The 16,083-nt window shown below is 41.2% G+C and overlaps 1 protein-coding gene across 4 annotated transcripts in view; it reads right to left on the bottom strand.

The window, feature by feature from the left end:
- asap1b (ArfGAP with SH3 domain, ankyrin repeat and PH domain 1b) overlaps positions 1–16,083 on the bottom strand; it is an 83,611-nt gene that overhangs the window by 7,038 nt on the left and 60,490 nt on the right. For all 4 annotated transcript variants that reach the window (XM_085286907.1, XM_085286909.1, XM_085286908.1 and 1 more), the window contains exons 14-22: positions 13,984–14,150; positions 11,542–11,675; positions 11,254–11,345; positions 10,985–11,171; positions 8,741–8,826; positions 7,920–8,035; positions 7,765–7,832; positions 5,333–5,440; positions 2,317–2,545 (exon numbers count right to left, since the gene is read on the bottom strand). In XM_085286907.1, the coding sequence (XP_085143033.1) occupies positions 2,317–2,545; positions 5,333–5,440; positions 7,765–7,832; positions 7,920–8,035; positions 8,741–8,826; positions 10,985–11,171; positions 11,254–11,345; positions 11,542–11,675; positions 13,984–14,150 (1,187 nt within the window). The remainder of the gene's footprint in view (positions 1–2,316; positions 2,546–5,332; positions 5,441–7,764; positions 7,833–7,919; positions 8,036–8,740; positions 8,827–10,984; positions 11,172–11,253; positions 11,346–11,541; positions 11,676–13,983; positions 14,151–16,083) is intronic.

The raw sequence follows: 16,083 nt of genomic DNA, 5'->3' as shown, positions 1-16,083 counted from the left end.
TGGCAAGCAAAGCAAAAAAAAGAAGAAAAAAAAAAGAGGAGAAACGGTGTGAAGCCGCCCCCCGGGGAGCCAGCTCTTCAGCACCCACTGAGAGAGAGGGAGAAAGAGAGAGCGCCGCCAATGAAGGGTTAGCGTGATATTCTCAATGCATCTATGATGTTTTCCCTCTTAATCTTATTTTTGCATAAAATGACTTGTTTCCAGTGCCGTTTTGGTTATTTACGGGTAGCTGAACCTGTGAGAAATATTAATGCTCATTCTTCAGGGACATTTAGGAGGACAGGAACTAAAAAGATCAAAGCACAGTTCACATGAGAAGACGTCTCTGACACAGCCGCAGGCGTTGTCCCTTAAGCATCATAAACACTGGACCGACTGACCAATCATATTGTGACGATCAAGGATAAAAACACTACAACGTGGCTGAAGCGATAAAGGCTAATTATAGATAAGGTTATGGTGGACTTTCACCCGTGACACTGGGATTTGTGACCAACAGGAAACCAAAAGTAAATGTGGAATTATTAATCTTCTGTTTGTTAGACATAATGGGCAAAGTTCAGCCGGGTTTAAGCAAAGATTATGGTTTCAAAAACAACATTTCCCCGTGCGCAGGAATTTTTTCTCAGGCGTAAAGCTCTGACATTACAAAAGCACGACCGGTCAGTTCTGATTATGATGTTTTGGGGACAACACTGACAGAAATATCAGATCGCAGAGGGGAAGAGGAAGAGAGGAAGATACTTGGTACCTACGAGCATTTGTCATCGCTTTTCCAAAGATAAAAATGTGAGAAAAAAAATGCTAAAATTAATATGAATGGAAAAATTGTGTTTGTATAGCTTAGTACGCTCATCTGTACTCTTAAGCAAAGGGAGCAAACATACCTAATATAAAGCTGCATTAGCTATTAGCTACTATCCCCAGCTACTAAACCAATAACAAGCACTGCTTGAACTTCTGTGATATGCTCATAGTTATGTATAACAGCCAAAGACTGTGGCTGCTGTACGGGAGAGAGGCGTTACATCACATCCTCTAACTGAGCTGTGTGGGTGAATGACTTTTGAGGACTTCAAAAAGTCATATTGTGAAAATGAGAGAGAACTCTAGTTTCCATCTCTGCTGTCAGAGATCAGACGTCCAAACATTTTAGGGAATTCATCCATCACTCTGTGTTAACGTGAGCTTTTTTTTTGAGCCACCGTAGAGATATCTAAAAAAAAATTCAAGTAGTTTTCCAGATGACGGGGTTTTTAAATTGCCCTTTAAAACTGATGCTAGAAGATAAAACTCCCTTTTCCTTTAATTCATTTCATTTTTAAGGAAACTAATGAGTTCAGGGGCCTGAAAATTTGCATAATTCCTGTTAAGATGTGTTGGCTGGAGAAGCAAACACATCTTTGCTGGAGAAGCAAACACAGAAGTAGATTAATACTGTAATCTACTTCTTTGTGAAATTTAGTATCCATAGTATTAAAAAAAATTCATATTTTGATTCAACGTCTCACATTTTTATGTAATAATTTCTCTCCTTTTTACACACTGGGTGCTTGTTGTGCTACTGTGGAAAGCAGGCTTAGCCAAGGGTCACCAGAAAGAGGTTAATTTGAACTGGAAACAAGTGAAATTTCACACCCCTTTGCTTTAGGAAAAATAAGATTTGAATGCTATGCGATGGATTAAATGACTGTTAAGATGGATGCTGGCAGAGTTAAGCTTATGCAGTGTTTTCAGAGAAAGCTAGTACAGGTCCACAGGGGGAGGAGTGTTATTTTTAATTCCAATATTGCAGAGACAGCACGCCCACAGTACACTCTGTGGATACTTTGCCCAGGCTAACGATTAAGTAAGTGTGTATCCTCCTTTGCCACCTTGCCCTCTGCTACAGCCGTGTTTTCCTGAACGTTTACAGTGTAAGCAATCTTAATGACACCCGCTTCCCGCCCTCTGATCTGTGTGCTGACAAATTGCATACCACTGCAGGGTGTGGAAACTGACTGACAGCACAAAGAAGGAACTTTCCATTAAAGTCATTTACAAAGCATTCCCACAAACCTTATCCTGACTGCAAATAATCAAACATTAACAGACATAATAAAGTCATTTCCACAGGCCATCTTTCCTCCACAGTTATCAGCCACAGCAGAGCATGCAAACAACCTTTAGACCATTTGCATCACAGGCTGACATTTGCAAAAGGAGATATTAGCAGAATGTGACCTCCTGAATTTATTCGAGCTAGAGCCTGATAAAACTGAATGCGGTCGGAAAACCGATGCAGGCTCAAAGCCGCTCGGAGCAGCTAGGTCTGACCTTTGCCCTGGTTCCTGGGTGGCAGCGGCGGCCCGTCGGCCACCGGGGAGGAGCTGAGGTCGGTGGAGGCGCTGTACATCTGGTTAGTAAAGGCGCTGTAGGAGAGACGCTGCTGCTTGTCCCTCTGGCTGATGAAGCCCGGCAGGGAGAGCTTGTCGTGGGGTGAGAGGCTGGAGGAGTGGCAGAAGCTCTGAGGCCTCGGGGAGCGGTCCTTCTTGATGGGACTGGGCTGCAGAAGGACACATGACAGATGAGACCAAGCTGACATCAGTCACTGTAACCTGAGCATAGACGCGATAAAAGATCGATGCAGCTTTCACCCAATGCAGAAATGCCCCAAACCTGCATTCTTTACAGTGGCCAGCAGGTGGAGACTCCTCTGTTTACAAGCAGACGTCTAGATTTTTGGTAAAAAGCCCCTCAGCTCGTTTCCAAACATTTCCATGATGATTTTATGAGCTCACCTGCTAGTTTCAGGTCATAATTATTAAAATATGTTTTTTGTCAACTGTAAATAATTCTAAGAGTCATAAAGGAGGATTATACAGAATATACTCACTGGCTAACCACTTACCAATCACAAAATTCCTCTGTAATACTACAGAACTGATGCTGCGACAAAAAAATTACACATTTGTGCTTTAAGATGACTAAAATATACATGCCATCAGTAATGCTGAACCTCTAGTATTATTTTTGGTGATGTTCAAGGGAGCTTTTACACTTTATTTTGAAATGCTTTTAAGACAGAGATGACAAATAACTGTTGCTTTGAGAAGGTTTTTAGTCACTATGAACTACTTCAGTCACTTTTCTATGCAGGCTTGCAAACTGAAGTGTTAAAATAATGCCTCAAGTCTACAACATTTGGTATCCTTTGCAGAGCCTGACAGATGATGTTGCTCAGCCAGAACTATGAGCTGATATCAGCTTACCACCGACACAAACGTAGCTTTTATGTAGAGCATAGGGCTGTGCGATATGACCAAAATCTCATATCCCGATATAAGAATTCTATCGTCCAATAACGATATAAATCACAAAAATGTAACATTTTCTGTAAATTATGTGAATCTCGGGCAGCTCGACTTGCGGGAAGTGTTTCCAGCTGCGCGTCATGTAGCTGGAGTCGAGTGTTTTAACTGATGCATGAAACTATACATTTTCAGACATAAGTTGTAACAGCCACCGTTTTCTTTTTGGGTATTTATTACACGGCGTGCGGCGGGGAAAAGCCTGTTCTAACGTTTGAGTCTAAGGTTTATTTTTTAGCACCTGGCGGCTCTTTTTTACTTCTCATCCGTAAATAATCTGCTTTTTCACGTGATTCAGTTTATTTTTAAAAGTATCAACAGGATCTTGAGCTTTATTGTGAAAGGTTTATGTGGAACATAAACAAGCGGACACGCGATGCTGTTACCGTCGTTGTTGCTAACCACAACGCATAAAAACAGGCGCTTGTCCGTCCGTAGTGTGGTTATATTAAATATAAGAGAAAGAGAGAACTTTAAGAAATGAATATAGCCACTACAGTGACCATCAAAAGGATGAAAAAATATTACCGTAAACAGTTTATTTTGCAACACCACGAAACAAACGATAGCGTAAAATGAAACGATAGATGTTTTTATATCGTCATCCGATATATATCGAACAGCCCTAGTAGAGCAGTTTGATGAGTATGGTTCTGGAGTAGTTTGCAGCTTACATCTAACCTGCTGTTGCTTAAAGCGTAAAAGCCTGTCGAAGAAAGCCCGACATCTGCTTGTTCTGACCTACAAATGACACAGCATCACTACACTCCGTCTCATTTCCTTAAGCTCGCCTTATTTCTCCATTTTTATAGTCTTACAAATCTTCAGTTATCTTTTTTTTTTCTACAACATTAAACCGTTTTCCTGACTCATGCCGCATTACGCCACGGTGCATTTAACCTACTCTAAAGGGAAGACGCATCTGCATCCACCGTTAACTTCAGCCTCTACATCAGAGTGTCAAACCAGATTTATTCTAATAGTGTATTTTCTAAGTAGTTTTTATTGCGTGGAAATGATTAGTTTTAGTTTTGTTTGAATGAGTTTCTGTGTTCAGCACAACAAAAACGCAGAACCTTTTCAAATCTTGTTGACATCCAGAGTCTCAAACACGTCTATCAAACCTCATCAGGAAAATTATATTACAGTTTTTTAACAAAAATAACAAATAATAAAAATTTTATTTTCCCGGTTTCACAAAGCCATTTCGTTTAGCTTTTATTTTTTTCTAAAATTCTGCTTTTTATTTTTATTAAGTTAGCTAAACTGTTTTTCACATCTATTTGTAGTTTTTTGTTTAGTTTTAGCTAATTATATTAACCTTGTGTCAAACATAGGGCCCGGGGACCAGAACCGGGTCATTAAAGAGTCTGATCTGAACCGGTGAATGCTTTTTTAAACTACACAAAGATAAATACTAGAAACCATCAAAAACACACAAATTTAGGTGGGTTTTCAACATAAATTAATCAGTGGACAATTTCATATTTTATTCAACAGGAAAAATGGAACATTTTCTTCGAATTAACAGAAAATTGCAGTTTTTTTATATTAGGAAAGTTTACAGATTAATTTCTTAGGCTGAACGGTACCCAGCCATGCTGATTTACTAGAATGACATATCTGTGTAATGACCTTAGGTTGGCCAAATACTGAAATCCAGAAATGTGGACATTTTCAGAACGTACTTAGACTTCTTAACCCCAAAAAAATGTTTATAGATTATCATCAGTCTGGCTCATTTAAGGTCAAATTTATCTGCATGTGACCCACGTATGTACTAAAATGAGCTTCACAGCCGTGCTCTACATATATGAATCTATGGGGAAGTTCTTTTTTTGGTGATGTTGAGGCGACAACAACAACAATAAAGCACAAAGCCAGACAGCCAGTGGGCTGCAGAGGAAATCTGAACAGTCATATCTGACCTTCAGCCTCACTCATAACCAGATTCCTTGTTAAATTCGGCATCGTGCTCAGACCTTATCGTCGAGGTCGTCGTCGCTCTCGTCCATCTCCTCCAGTCGGAGGCTCCACTCGTACTCCACGTGGATGTGCGGGTTGAACTTCCCCTCTGCGGCCTGCACGAGCTGACACACACACAAACAAATCCGTTAACTCAAACTGCAGCTCTACACAAACAGATCATTACGGCTACGAGACAGAGAAGGTGGATCAAAACTGGCTGCTAATTAAAGCCCCCAAAAAACTATGAATGGGAAGAAGAAGCAGCGCAATAAGAAATAATGAGGCAGCGTAAAGAGACTAATGTCACAGGTTAGACTGAGTCAGAGCCACAGTGAGTGCTGAGCATCAGTCATCATTCTTTTCTAGACGGCAGTAATTATCCAGTTTGTGAACACAAAAAACAACAGCAGTTTTTAAAAAATGTATTATTATTATTTCTTTTTCTTCTCAAACAGTAAGATTTTAAAGATGTTATTTACTTTTCCCCACACGTGTACCTTCAATAATAATAATCCACAGCTTTGCCCACCCAGTCAATAACACCCATTATCCTAACAGTCACTGATTTGGCTTTATTATTTACTTCTTTTCTCTTGTCTGGCACATCGTTAAACTAAAAAAACCCTGAGACTTGGAGATTTAACTGCTCTCTGCAGCCACTGATGATGCACAGGACACAAACATGAACATCTGGAGGTTGTATAGAGATGGAGATTTTACAGATATATGGTATTAACTCAGGGGGAGAAGGTATGTTAAAAAAGGAGGGGGCAGGAAAAATATTGAATTAAATTTATTTGTAAAAGGGGCAAATGTGAGGAATAGATATGAGGGATTTTGAAAATTGTTTAAATATAAAATAAGGCACAGAAATATGAAACTGCAACACAACTGCTAAACAAATTTATCAAACAGAGGAAAAAAACGTAGCTAAAGTAACAGTTCAACATGATTTTTTTTAGATAATAGTTTCTATTTATTTAATTTTTATTTATGTTTCAGTCTTTCATTTATTTTTACAAATAACTGGAATTAAAATTATCTTCTTTATTGAGGCACCAGACCTGAAATTCTACCATAACACAGAAAATTTGTTTGCTTGTAAATTCCTGCTACATGATTGCAACTAAAACTGGCACACAGATATATTTTAGGCCCCTGCAGGTTCTCATGATGTCATCATTTTGCCTAGCAACCACCTAGCAACAGGCAAAAATGACCCATTTGTAATGTTTAAGCACCTGCAACACCTCATAAAAGCATCGCATCAGATTAATTTCACAACAAAACATTTTATTTAGAGAAAAATATTATTTTTCATTACTGCAAACTGTGACATTTACACTATCAATACTCAGCCTATGAAGTGAAGTTCACTGTATTTACAAGTTTAATGTCAAATCAACAGCTGACTATAAATGCGCTGTGAAGGTGTGGAGATGAGATTTCAAATCAGCTTTTTTCCAGGATGTTACAGACTTTTAAAAATGTGCAAGCACATTTGTAAAGAAAGCTAACGTACAAAATCCCTTTCTACTGCATGGGTGCATATTCAGACAAAGTGTTGCATGCCAGTTTGTCATTATATACTTCATATGGCGGTGGGCAGTGTCTGGATGATAAGTGGTCGTGGTCCCTTAATCATACGAAGAGGTAAATACACTTTGTTGTGTATGATCACACAGCGAGTCCAATATTTATCTTTATTCATATAAACAAGATAACTCCATACTTTTTTTTTACTTTTCTCAGTGTGATTAAAAATATCAGCTTACCAAATCCACAAATAGACCAAATAACACTGCAGCATGGGCACGCACTAGTAAAATACACACATGCTGCACACTATCTGGCTCTAAATTAATGATTTGATGTCAGTACAGAGGATGATTTCACCTTTTATACTGTCTACCTGTCGGGAAAGGTGCGGGTGAAATAGACTGAAGTCCCCTCGGCTTACCACTAATTACATCTGAGGACATAAGGACTTATGTGTGACACAAAGATCAATAACTTAGATCGTCTATATGTGCTCGAGCTAATAGCCAATAATCTTAATCACAGATATAATTCAAGTACAAATCTAGTTAATATGTAAATAAAATGTTGTTATAGGCACATTTTCCTGTAACAATAAAAGATTTGTCCAACTGTGTTTATTTTTCAGAGATTCCAAACAGCATTTAAAGTGTTTTTCTGTCTTCTTTGCTCATATGACTGTTAATAACAAACATATATCAACCATTACTTCCACTCTGCTGCTGCTACCGCCCGCGGCTGGAGAGACCTCTGACTGCCATCTAGTGTTCTCACTAAACTGCCCGGTAACTGATGAACACCCTTTATGTGGCTGTGTGTATGTTTGGGGGAGGACGGGGGGTTTGTGTAATGTTTCTGGGCCTTTAATGATCTACTAAGATGTCCAGCTGGTCGGTCCTATACTTACTGCCTCCTCACACTGAGTGTTCCTCAGTCGCCTGGCAACGTCCAGCGCCGTCTCTCCATTCTGATTGGCTGAAAGGGCGAGGACGGACAATCAACAGTTAGGAGTCTGATAGGTGATGGCATTAACTGGAGGACGAAGCTCGGCGTGTGACTCACTGATGTCGGTGGCAGGCTTGCCCCTCAGGAGTAACTTGAGGCACTCTGGCTTTTCGTACATGCAGCAGTAATGCAGGGCGGTGTTCCCCCACTCCGTCTGCTTATCCAGGTTACCGCTGAGTTAGGAAAAAAACAAAAACAACAAGACTCGCGCAGTGAGGTCACATGCCTGAGGGTGTTTTCCACAGTCGTGCAGCTTTAGGTTAATATGTTATTGCTCAGGATTTTGAGGTTTAGCATGAAAGAAGAGGATTGGAAACAGCACATTAGACGTCTTGAGTAGAGATGAGACATTAAATCATTCAAGAAAAACTACAAACTACAGCTAATGGCGCAGTAGCAATCTTTAGATCTTCTGCAATTCCCATGAAGGCAACAAAAAAAAATATTAAAAGACAAGTCCTAGACATGGGTTTAATTAATGAGGGGGTCTCAGTTCAGCAGTGGAGACTGTGTGCAGTTGGAGCAGTGGTGGGTAAACAATTGAAAGGAGAGGAATAAATTAAGGCAGAGAACAAGTGCTTGACCCATTTCTGTTTGCCTTGTGGGAATCTGAGCTGAGCTGAGCCGCGTGAAGCTTTTCCTCTGCACTGCTTTATTAGACTAGAGCACAGAAAGTGACTCGCAGCAGACAGACGGATCAAATTTAATACAGAGTGTTTACACCAAGCTGTGCTGTTTTATACACAATTTTACTCCAAAGTACTCGCGCGTGTTTTTATGAAAGTTGAACAGCTCTTTGCACTCCTCCTGAGCCAAGCTGAATGCACGCAGCTGCATTTTCTAAAAGGTTTAGCAGCTCTTTAAAAAACAAAATGTACCTGTTCTGCACGAGGAAGTCCACCAAGTGCAGGGAGGTCTGGTCAGCAGTCCGTACAGAGTAATGCAGTGCAGTCTCTCCAGCTTCCTGCAGGGGGCCATCAAACACAGCAAAGACTCAGTGGGGCGATCTTGGGGAGCATCCATTCTGTATTCTCTCGCTGTCTGCGACTCTTTCAGCATTTAAACAAGCTGCAGTAAACAAAATGGCTCCTAAAAATAATACTTCTGCAGGCCTGATGCCGGCTTTTGTCCATTCCTGGGAGTCTCTTGCTTTTATTTCATCTGCCTTGCAGCACCAAAGCTGGATCTAGGTGGTGGTGTTTTAGATTCAGCATTAAAGATGGAGGTAAAGGCGAAACATATGGAGCTAACGCTTAAATTTAGTGGATCTGTTGGCATCGGAGAGGGGGTCGGATTTAATCACGCACTGCTGTCACGCTGTCTGTGTTTTGAGTTGGGGGTGGGAAGTCACGGTGCAGCCCTTTGGATGCACTGACAGCAGCAGATCAGATATCGGTGAGTCAGACTTCACAGCGCGTTCAGCAGCACCACCCCCCCACTCTCCGTCACCAGACGATATCCTCTTTTATTCCTCTGCAGCATTGTGCACTTAATTTTTCATTAGGGAACGACCGTGTTCGGGTTATAAAACCTTGACCCATTTACGTCAGATTAAGTCTTATCACGCATGTTGTTCACGGTACTGTATCCTCACCAGACACTGCTTGTTATTCAACTTTCATTTTTGCCTAAAAACAGCAAAAAGGCAAGAGAACAAAAGCGAGAGGGGGAAAAAAACCCAAAACAAGCTGAACCACAAAATAAAAAACAGACGCATGAACTGAGCCGCTACAGATGTCGCCATCTAAATATATGTGGACCCAAAACACATGATGCCCTGCAATGTGGTGGAGGTTTGCTGGCTATCACCACCTGCTGGAGAAGTTAACCCGGATGACTCAGAATTTTCCAACTGTTACACCCATTTCTAACTGCCAAATAATTCACCAGCTGGCAAGAACGTGTCAGCAGCGGTGGTGTTGCTGGGAAGAAACCACACATGAGGATGAAACCACTGCAGGAACACGCACAGAGCACTGACCAGGTGGCTTCTGAGCGTCGCAGTCTGCACGTGTTATGATTCCAGGCATGTTTTTGCATAGTCCTGTCAGGAGAAGCGGACAGCTCTGGCTTCAAGTGTTCATGTTTGAATTCATTTGAGCTCCTCAAGCCATTTAATGGTTTAATTACTGCCCATTTCCATACAGGGTTCATTCATGTGCTTTTTTTCTTGATTATTTGTGATTTCTGCTTGCTGTATGACCCTCTACTGGCCTTTTAAACTTTTAACCCTGTGGCTGATTTTGGCTTAGAGTTACCTGACAGTGTGATCTGTAGCTGGCTACAGAGAAGCGAGGTGTCGTCAGAGTTGGATATAATGTTTTGCTTTACTGGCATAAATGGTCCCCATCTGTAAAGATGCACTTTTTAAGGCACAATTTTATGATCTTCAGCAAATTGTTTTAGGCGTGCAATTTTATGTGTAGTGCTATTACAAAGCAGATGTGGTGTTTTACTCTCTTATAATCACAAGATTACGCTTCTCCATTTTCTTTCCGCATTGCATCACTTTGGGGAGATGTCCTAGGCAGCAAGTTGAAGGGAAATATGACTGAAAATTATTCTATTTTGCCTCCAAGAGTATTTCTTTTTTTTTCTTCCATAACATATAGTTAATAAAGCCTGGACTTCATTGTTGATCCATTTTCTGGGCTATGTTCCACTTTTAGAGCCTTTTCTTTAACAGTACGTTGTGTACACCAGAGCTTTTGTTGCCAATAAAAAGTTTCTCTTCTGCCCTGTAGGACCTATAAAAAGTCCTATAATTTAGGTTTCTGCAAACTTTGATAGTCTACAGTTCCTAAACTGTGGACACACAATAAAAGAGAGATTTCCTTCAAGTTAAACAAATAACTAAAAAGTTTCAAAAAACATGACTTATTATAGAATTTCCCAGAGGTACCTACCCAAGGGATTAATAAAGTTCTATCTATCTATAAGACTAAGAAAACTGTTGGACAAATCTAACACCGTCAGTCTTTAAAAGCACTAATGTTTATTTTTCGATTCACCTCTACTGACATTGATTTCGACACCATAAAAAAAAAATGTTTGAAACAAAATTATCTTATCGTGTTTTTAACTTTGGATAAATCAGACCTTTAGATGTCTCTTTGACTCACCGGTCCTGCCTCTGGAAGCGGCTCCATAAGCTCCACCCCCTCCGCATAGACCTGAATAAGTGCCAGCAGGTCCCTGGACTGAACCGCCTCAAACAACTCGATCATTTTAGCTGCCGCAGACGTGCACGTCTTCCTCGCGTACTTGTGGTCCACATACTTGGCGTTGATGAACTCCTTCCTCACTGTCCTGTGGACAAAATGTCAAAAAAAAAAAAAAAAGTTAGAGAGTTGAGTTGAGAGATAAAGATTTGTTTATATATAAAACTTACATGTCACTGGAGGGAGTGGGCTTTGGTGATGGGGAGGGGAGGTTTCCCTCCATGATCTCATTGAAGCTACTGTTCCCTACATTCTTGGCCAGCTGTGGGAGAAAGAAGGGAAACATCAGCAACCAAAGAAAGACATATGATGTATCCCTGCAGCTTTACAGATTAAAATTGGCTCCATCCTGTCTTCACAATACTCTTTCATGATTCCTCATATTTCAGGTGAAAACAGTGAAGGGTGTGCCTCGAAAATAAGATCAGTTCCCTCGACAGGCCGTTTGTCTGACTCACCAAGAGTTCTGAGGTTCCTAACTTGTCGAGCTCCATGGACTGGATGCGGGAAATGTGGACTCCCATCTCTCGGTGGATGCCAGAGCACTCGATGCAGGTGAGGATCCCCAGGTTGGTGGACAGCCACTTTGGGTCTATAGACAACAGTGTAACACAAGTTATTACGGCTACAGGAGGCAGATATATAAACAGGTGGTGATTTGACCTCCTACAGTGGGGATGTCAAACTCATTTTACATTGTGGGCCACATATACAGCCCGCTTTGATCTTAAGTTGACCAAATCAAAGAAACTCTCCTTTCTTCCAGTCTAAATTTTAAGTATGTATTTATTTCCTGAGACATTTTAATACAAAAAGTGCAATTTTAACAATAAATCTCAGTTTTTCTAAATGATAAAGAAATGCTGCTTTAAAAACAATGTTTTCACTGTGCACATACTGTGTAAAAAAAAACAAAAAAAAACAACAACCCCCAAACAAACAGAAACCTTTAGATGACTTTTATTTATTACTTAATTACTTCTGTATAGTATGAATAGCAATGAGGTAGGTCTTCAGCCATCAGTAAAAATTTTGTAAAATGTATGAAAATACAGTTTGAAGTCCAAACTTTATGCGCTCATTCACATTTTCCAGTACCATCTAGTGGTTTGGATTAGAGTCTTTGCCGGGACAATTCTGGGCGCCGGGCCTTATGTTTGACAACCCTATCCGACAGCATCGAGGGCTCAGCTGATAAACCTCCCCACATGTAGCAAATCTTACATGCAGCATGCAGTTTTATTTCCTTTTTAAATTGCTGCTGCCCTGCAATCTGCTTTGCAACCCACCTCCGCTACAGATGCCTCTTTTCAAGCTCTTCCTGACTTCTTATATAACTGATGCCTGTTCTGTATTGCGTTATGCTTGCCGCACTAGTCACTGGCCGCAAGCACTGTGACTTTAAAACCGCCACAAAAGCATTTATAGTGATGCTTGAGGCGTGCTTGACTCTGATGACACAAAAGAAGAAGTTGAAACAGGAAACAAAGCGATTGCTTAGGTTTTTTTCTTCCTCCACAGAATGTCTCATCTTTTCTAACTGATGCAACACTCTCTCCCTCAGTTTTCTGGAAATATCTGTGGTCCTGCATTAACACTGAAATGCATGTAAAGCCAGACCATTCGTAAGGGTAACAGCACTAAGCATAAACTGCCAGTTAGGCTTTGCATGTCCACATGTACCATATCCTCAAATCACTGCAACAGAAAACAACCATCTTGTGAATAAACTAGCCCTGATTGAGCTGCTAAACCACAGCTTATTTTTCCACTATATTCATTGACTTTATTTATTAATGCATCACCACTGCAAAGCACAAAGGCGCACGCGCACAGAGATGTGGCAGATCCTCGAAACCTCCAGAGACTGAGCGACTTTGCTGACTGATGTTCTGATGCAATCCGGGGGAATTAAGGAAGCTTTAAACTGTGACCTCAGTGATGCTGATGCTGTGAGGCGAGGGGTGCTGCTCTGTCTGAAGCTGACAAGTTAACACCAGAGGAGGCTGGTGGAAATGATAGAGACAGCCCAATAACCCGGTGAGTCATGCACACAAACACAGACTGCAGGAAGGCACGTGCACACATTTACACAACACAATTAACAGATGCATTGTGAATTTATGGGTCCTCTATAGCTGATTAATGCTATCTTACAGATGAATTTCCAGTCAGAGCATCGAATGAGCAGCAGAGGGAACAACGAGGTGACCTTTGAAAGTCATAAAAAGGTCCTTCAACCACCAAATTAATTTTATGTGTTGAGGAAAGGGAAGCATGGGCGTCACCTTCTCGGTCAGATAAAGGAAAACAACAGGAATCAGATGCTTAAATCCACATCTGGAACATGTGTTCCAGATGTGTGGCCAAAGCCATGTATATGAACGGATGCAGCAACAAGAGAGCAGACATGACAAATTACCTCCGCTCTCTGAGGACCGCAGGGGTCGACGAAGCGTGTGTGACTTATGTAACATCGTGATGTAATGATGTTGTTTCTCAAAGCCCAGAAATGTTTTTTTTTTCTCCCCCAAGAGATAAAGTCCACCGCCCCAGTACTCTGCAAGCTGCTGTGTGTGTTTATATAGACAGAGTGGAGTGTGTGGATGCAAGCCTGTGTGTGCTGAGAGTCAGAGGGTCTGAGTGTCCACGGCACTCCTGAGTGCTGACTCTTTGCTTTCTAATGTGAGGGGGAGTATCGGGATAGAGCTGCGCCCTGAATGCTAACAACACCAGCATGCGCGCACACACACTGCAGTGTAGCTCGCTCAGCAACCATCTAACTGAAGGACACGGAGTTCAAGGCAGCGGTGACATTGTAAAGCTACCGAGACAGGAGAGCGGCTTTAAATAAAACATGGTCCACATTTAAATGGACTCACGCAGCTCCACAAACACACCTGCAGCTCCACAGTCGCAGCAGACTTCATTGCCCGGCATGCGCAGCACGTCTTCTATGATGGCTTTGGTGAGGTCCTCTAATCCGTCCTCCCCTCCGCTGCTCTGCTCGCCACGAAACGCCATGTTTAATGCCTCCTCCTTGCTGTTGGTCAGCACCGAGATCCAACTGCAAGAGGGAACATTGTTAGAGACATTACAAACAATAAAATAAAGTTTTACTTTATTGAGATAAAAACAGCTAGGGGTAAAGTTAAGGAGAGCAATTCAGCATAGCATCATTTTGTGATAAAATGTCAGGAAAGCGCCCATCACAGGTTCTTAAAGCCTTCGGTGACCTTTTATCTTGTCTAAATGCATCAAAATCACAAAAATACACAGAAAAGCAGCAACAGGGAAGCTAAAAGGAGGGATTATGTTGCATTTTTGCTTTACAAAGATGCTAAAACACACAAATATTTGCCCATTCTTTGGTTTCTTCGAAAAGGTTAAAGAAGAACCAGTGCACCCACGCAGGCCTGTGGCCGTTACAACGAGGCGGGCGTACAAACACGACCTCCTGCATTTCACTACACAAAGCACAATCTGCACACACGCAGCCGATCACAGCCCTTCCTCTGTCACTGCCACTCAATCCCCTCTCAGAGCAGACAGACAGTGGGCACACAAACCGATGCATTCGATTGTCTGTTTATCTCCATGTGTGGAAAAACAAGATATTTTAATCCACTAATGCGTAGGTGTGCAGATGCCAGGCCAAAAGTGTTTGCGTGTTTGCTTACAATATGCATTATAATATGCTGCCGGCCTAATTGCGGAAGAGCGTGATTACGTGAAGCGAGCGCCCTATGAAACACTAAATATTTGAAGGGAACTACAAAGAAGACGACGCCATCGCCGACACCACTGCAGTTGGAATTGCGTGACGGAAGGAGCAGAGCAGAGCCGCGAGTGGCATCCCAAAGGACTACAAGCAACATGAAGTGTTCAAGCAGGACTGAGCGAAGAGGCAAAGCCACAGCGAGGCTGGAAGAAAGTTTCCACCATCAGAGGAAGAACAGCCACAGCATCACAGAGTGGCAGATCGACAGTATTCAGACTCGGGTTTGTTTTCACTCCTCTGTGTTTATGAGTGATTCGGCTCCGGGGGAATCACATCTTATGTCCAACAACGCCATCACAACACTGCATTCAACTGTTTTTGTTTATCTGTACGCAACTGCTGATCTCATCCCAGCTCCTGTTTGTTGGGCAAGCTATTAAAAAGCCTGTAAAGCATGAAAACAAAAATCACCAAAATATAATTTTTTTTAAATGGAGTTTTAATTGAACCTTGTGACAATTTTTTTTAAAAAAATAATTAAATATTAAACAAATATCTGGCTTTTAAAAGAATACTTTATTGCTTAAACGTGTATTATATTAACAGGGTTAATAGTTTCATTAAAAATCACATACGTACGTTGACAATCGATTAATCCCAGTTTCTCAGTTCTATTCTTTCATTGTTATTTGTGTTTTATTTTATTATTTTAGTGTTGTGGCCTTTGTTTTAAGTTAAAGTAGGGTTGCTTTGAGCTTCGAGAAGTGAAGGCCTTTAAACACTGGTCGTGTAAAATCTGGGTGAATTTTTCATGCTTTAAAAATATTTTTCTGACTCATTCTTAAGTCCGCCGCTCACACTGACCGCGTACTTTCACTGAATGAATCTGTGATATTTATTCTTTCAGTAGACACTCGGTCTTTCAGATTTTCACATGAGTATAAACAGATCTGACCAATCAGACCAGCACATTTGGCAACAAGTGCGCTTGTAGTTCAAAACACATACCAGTACTTTTCTAAACATATTTATTTACTTAAATCAAAATCTGATCCATAATCCGTCAAGCAAACAGGAAAACTCGTGCATTCATCATCCTGTGACTTATTCTCACAAACTGACAAAGCTAGTTTCACTTGAAATTTCTGGAAAATTGAGGCGGCCGGTTTCCACAACACGATGACAAATTAGCGACGTTACATGGTTACCGCAGACACCAAAAAACGACTGTTGCACAGTTTAACGTGCCTGCAGCTGCTTTACTCTGACCAACCAGCCT

Source organism: Mchenga conophoros, linkage group LG9, assembly GCF_057382185.1.
Source record: "Mchenga conophoros isolate Kocher_MC1m ecotype Shallow Benthic linkage group LG9, M_conophoros_male_GT1.1, whole genome shotgun sequence".
NCBI lineage: Eukaryota > Metazoa > Chordata > Actinopteri > Cichliformes > Cichlidae > Mchenga > Mchenga conophoros.
This window is presented reverse-complemented; position numbering and strand designations above follow the sequence as displayed.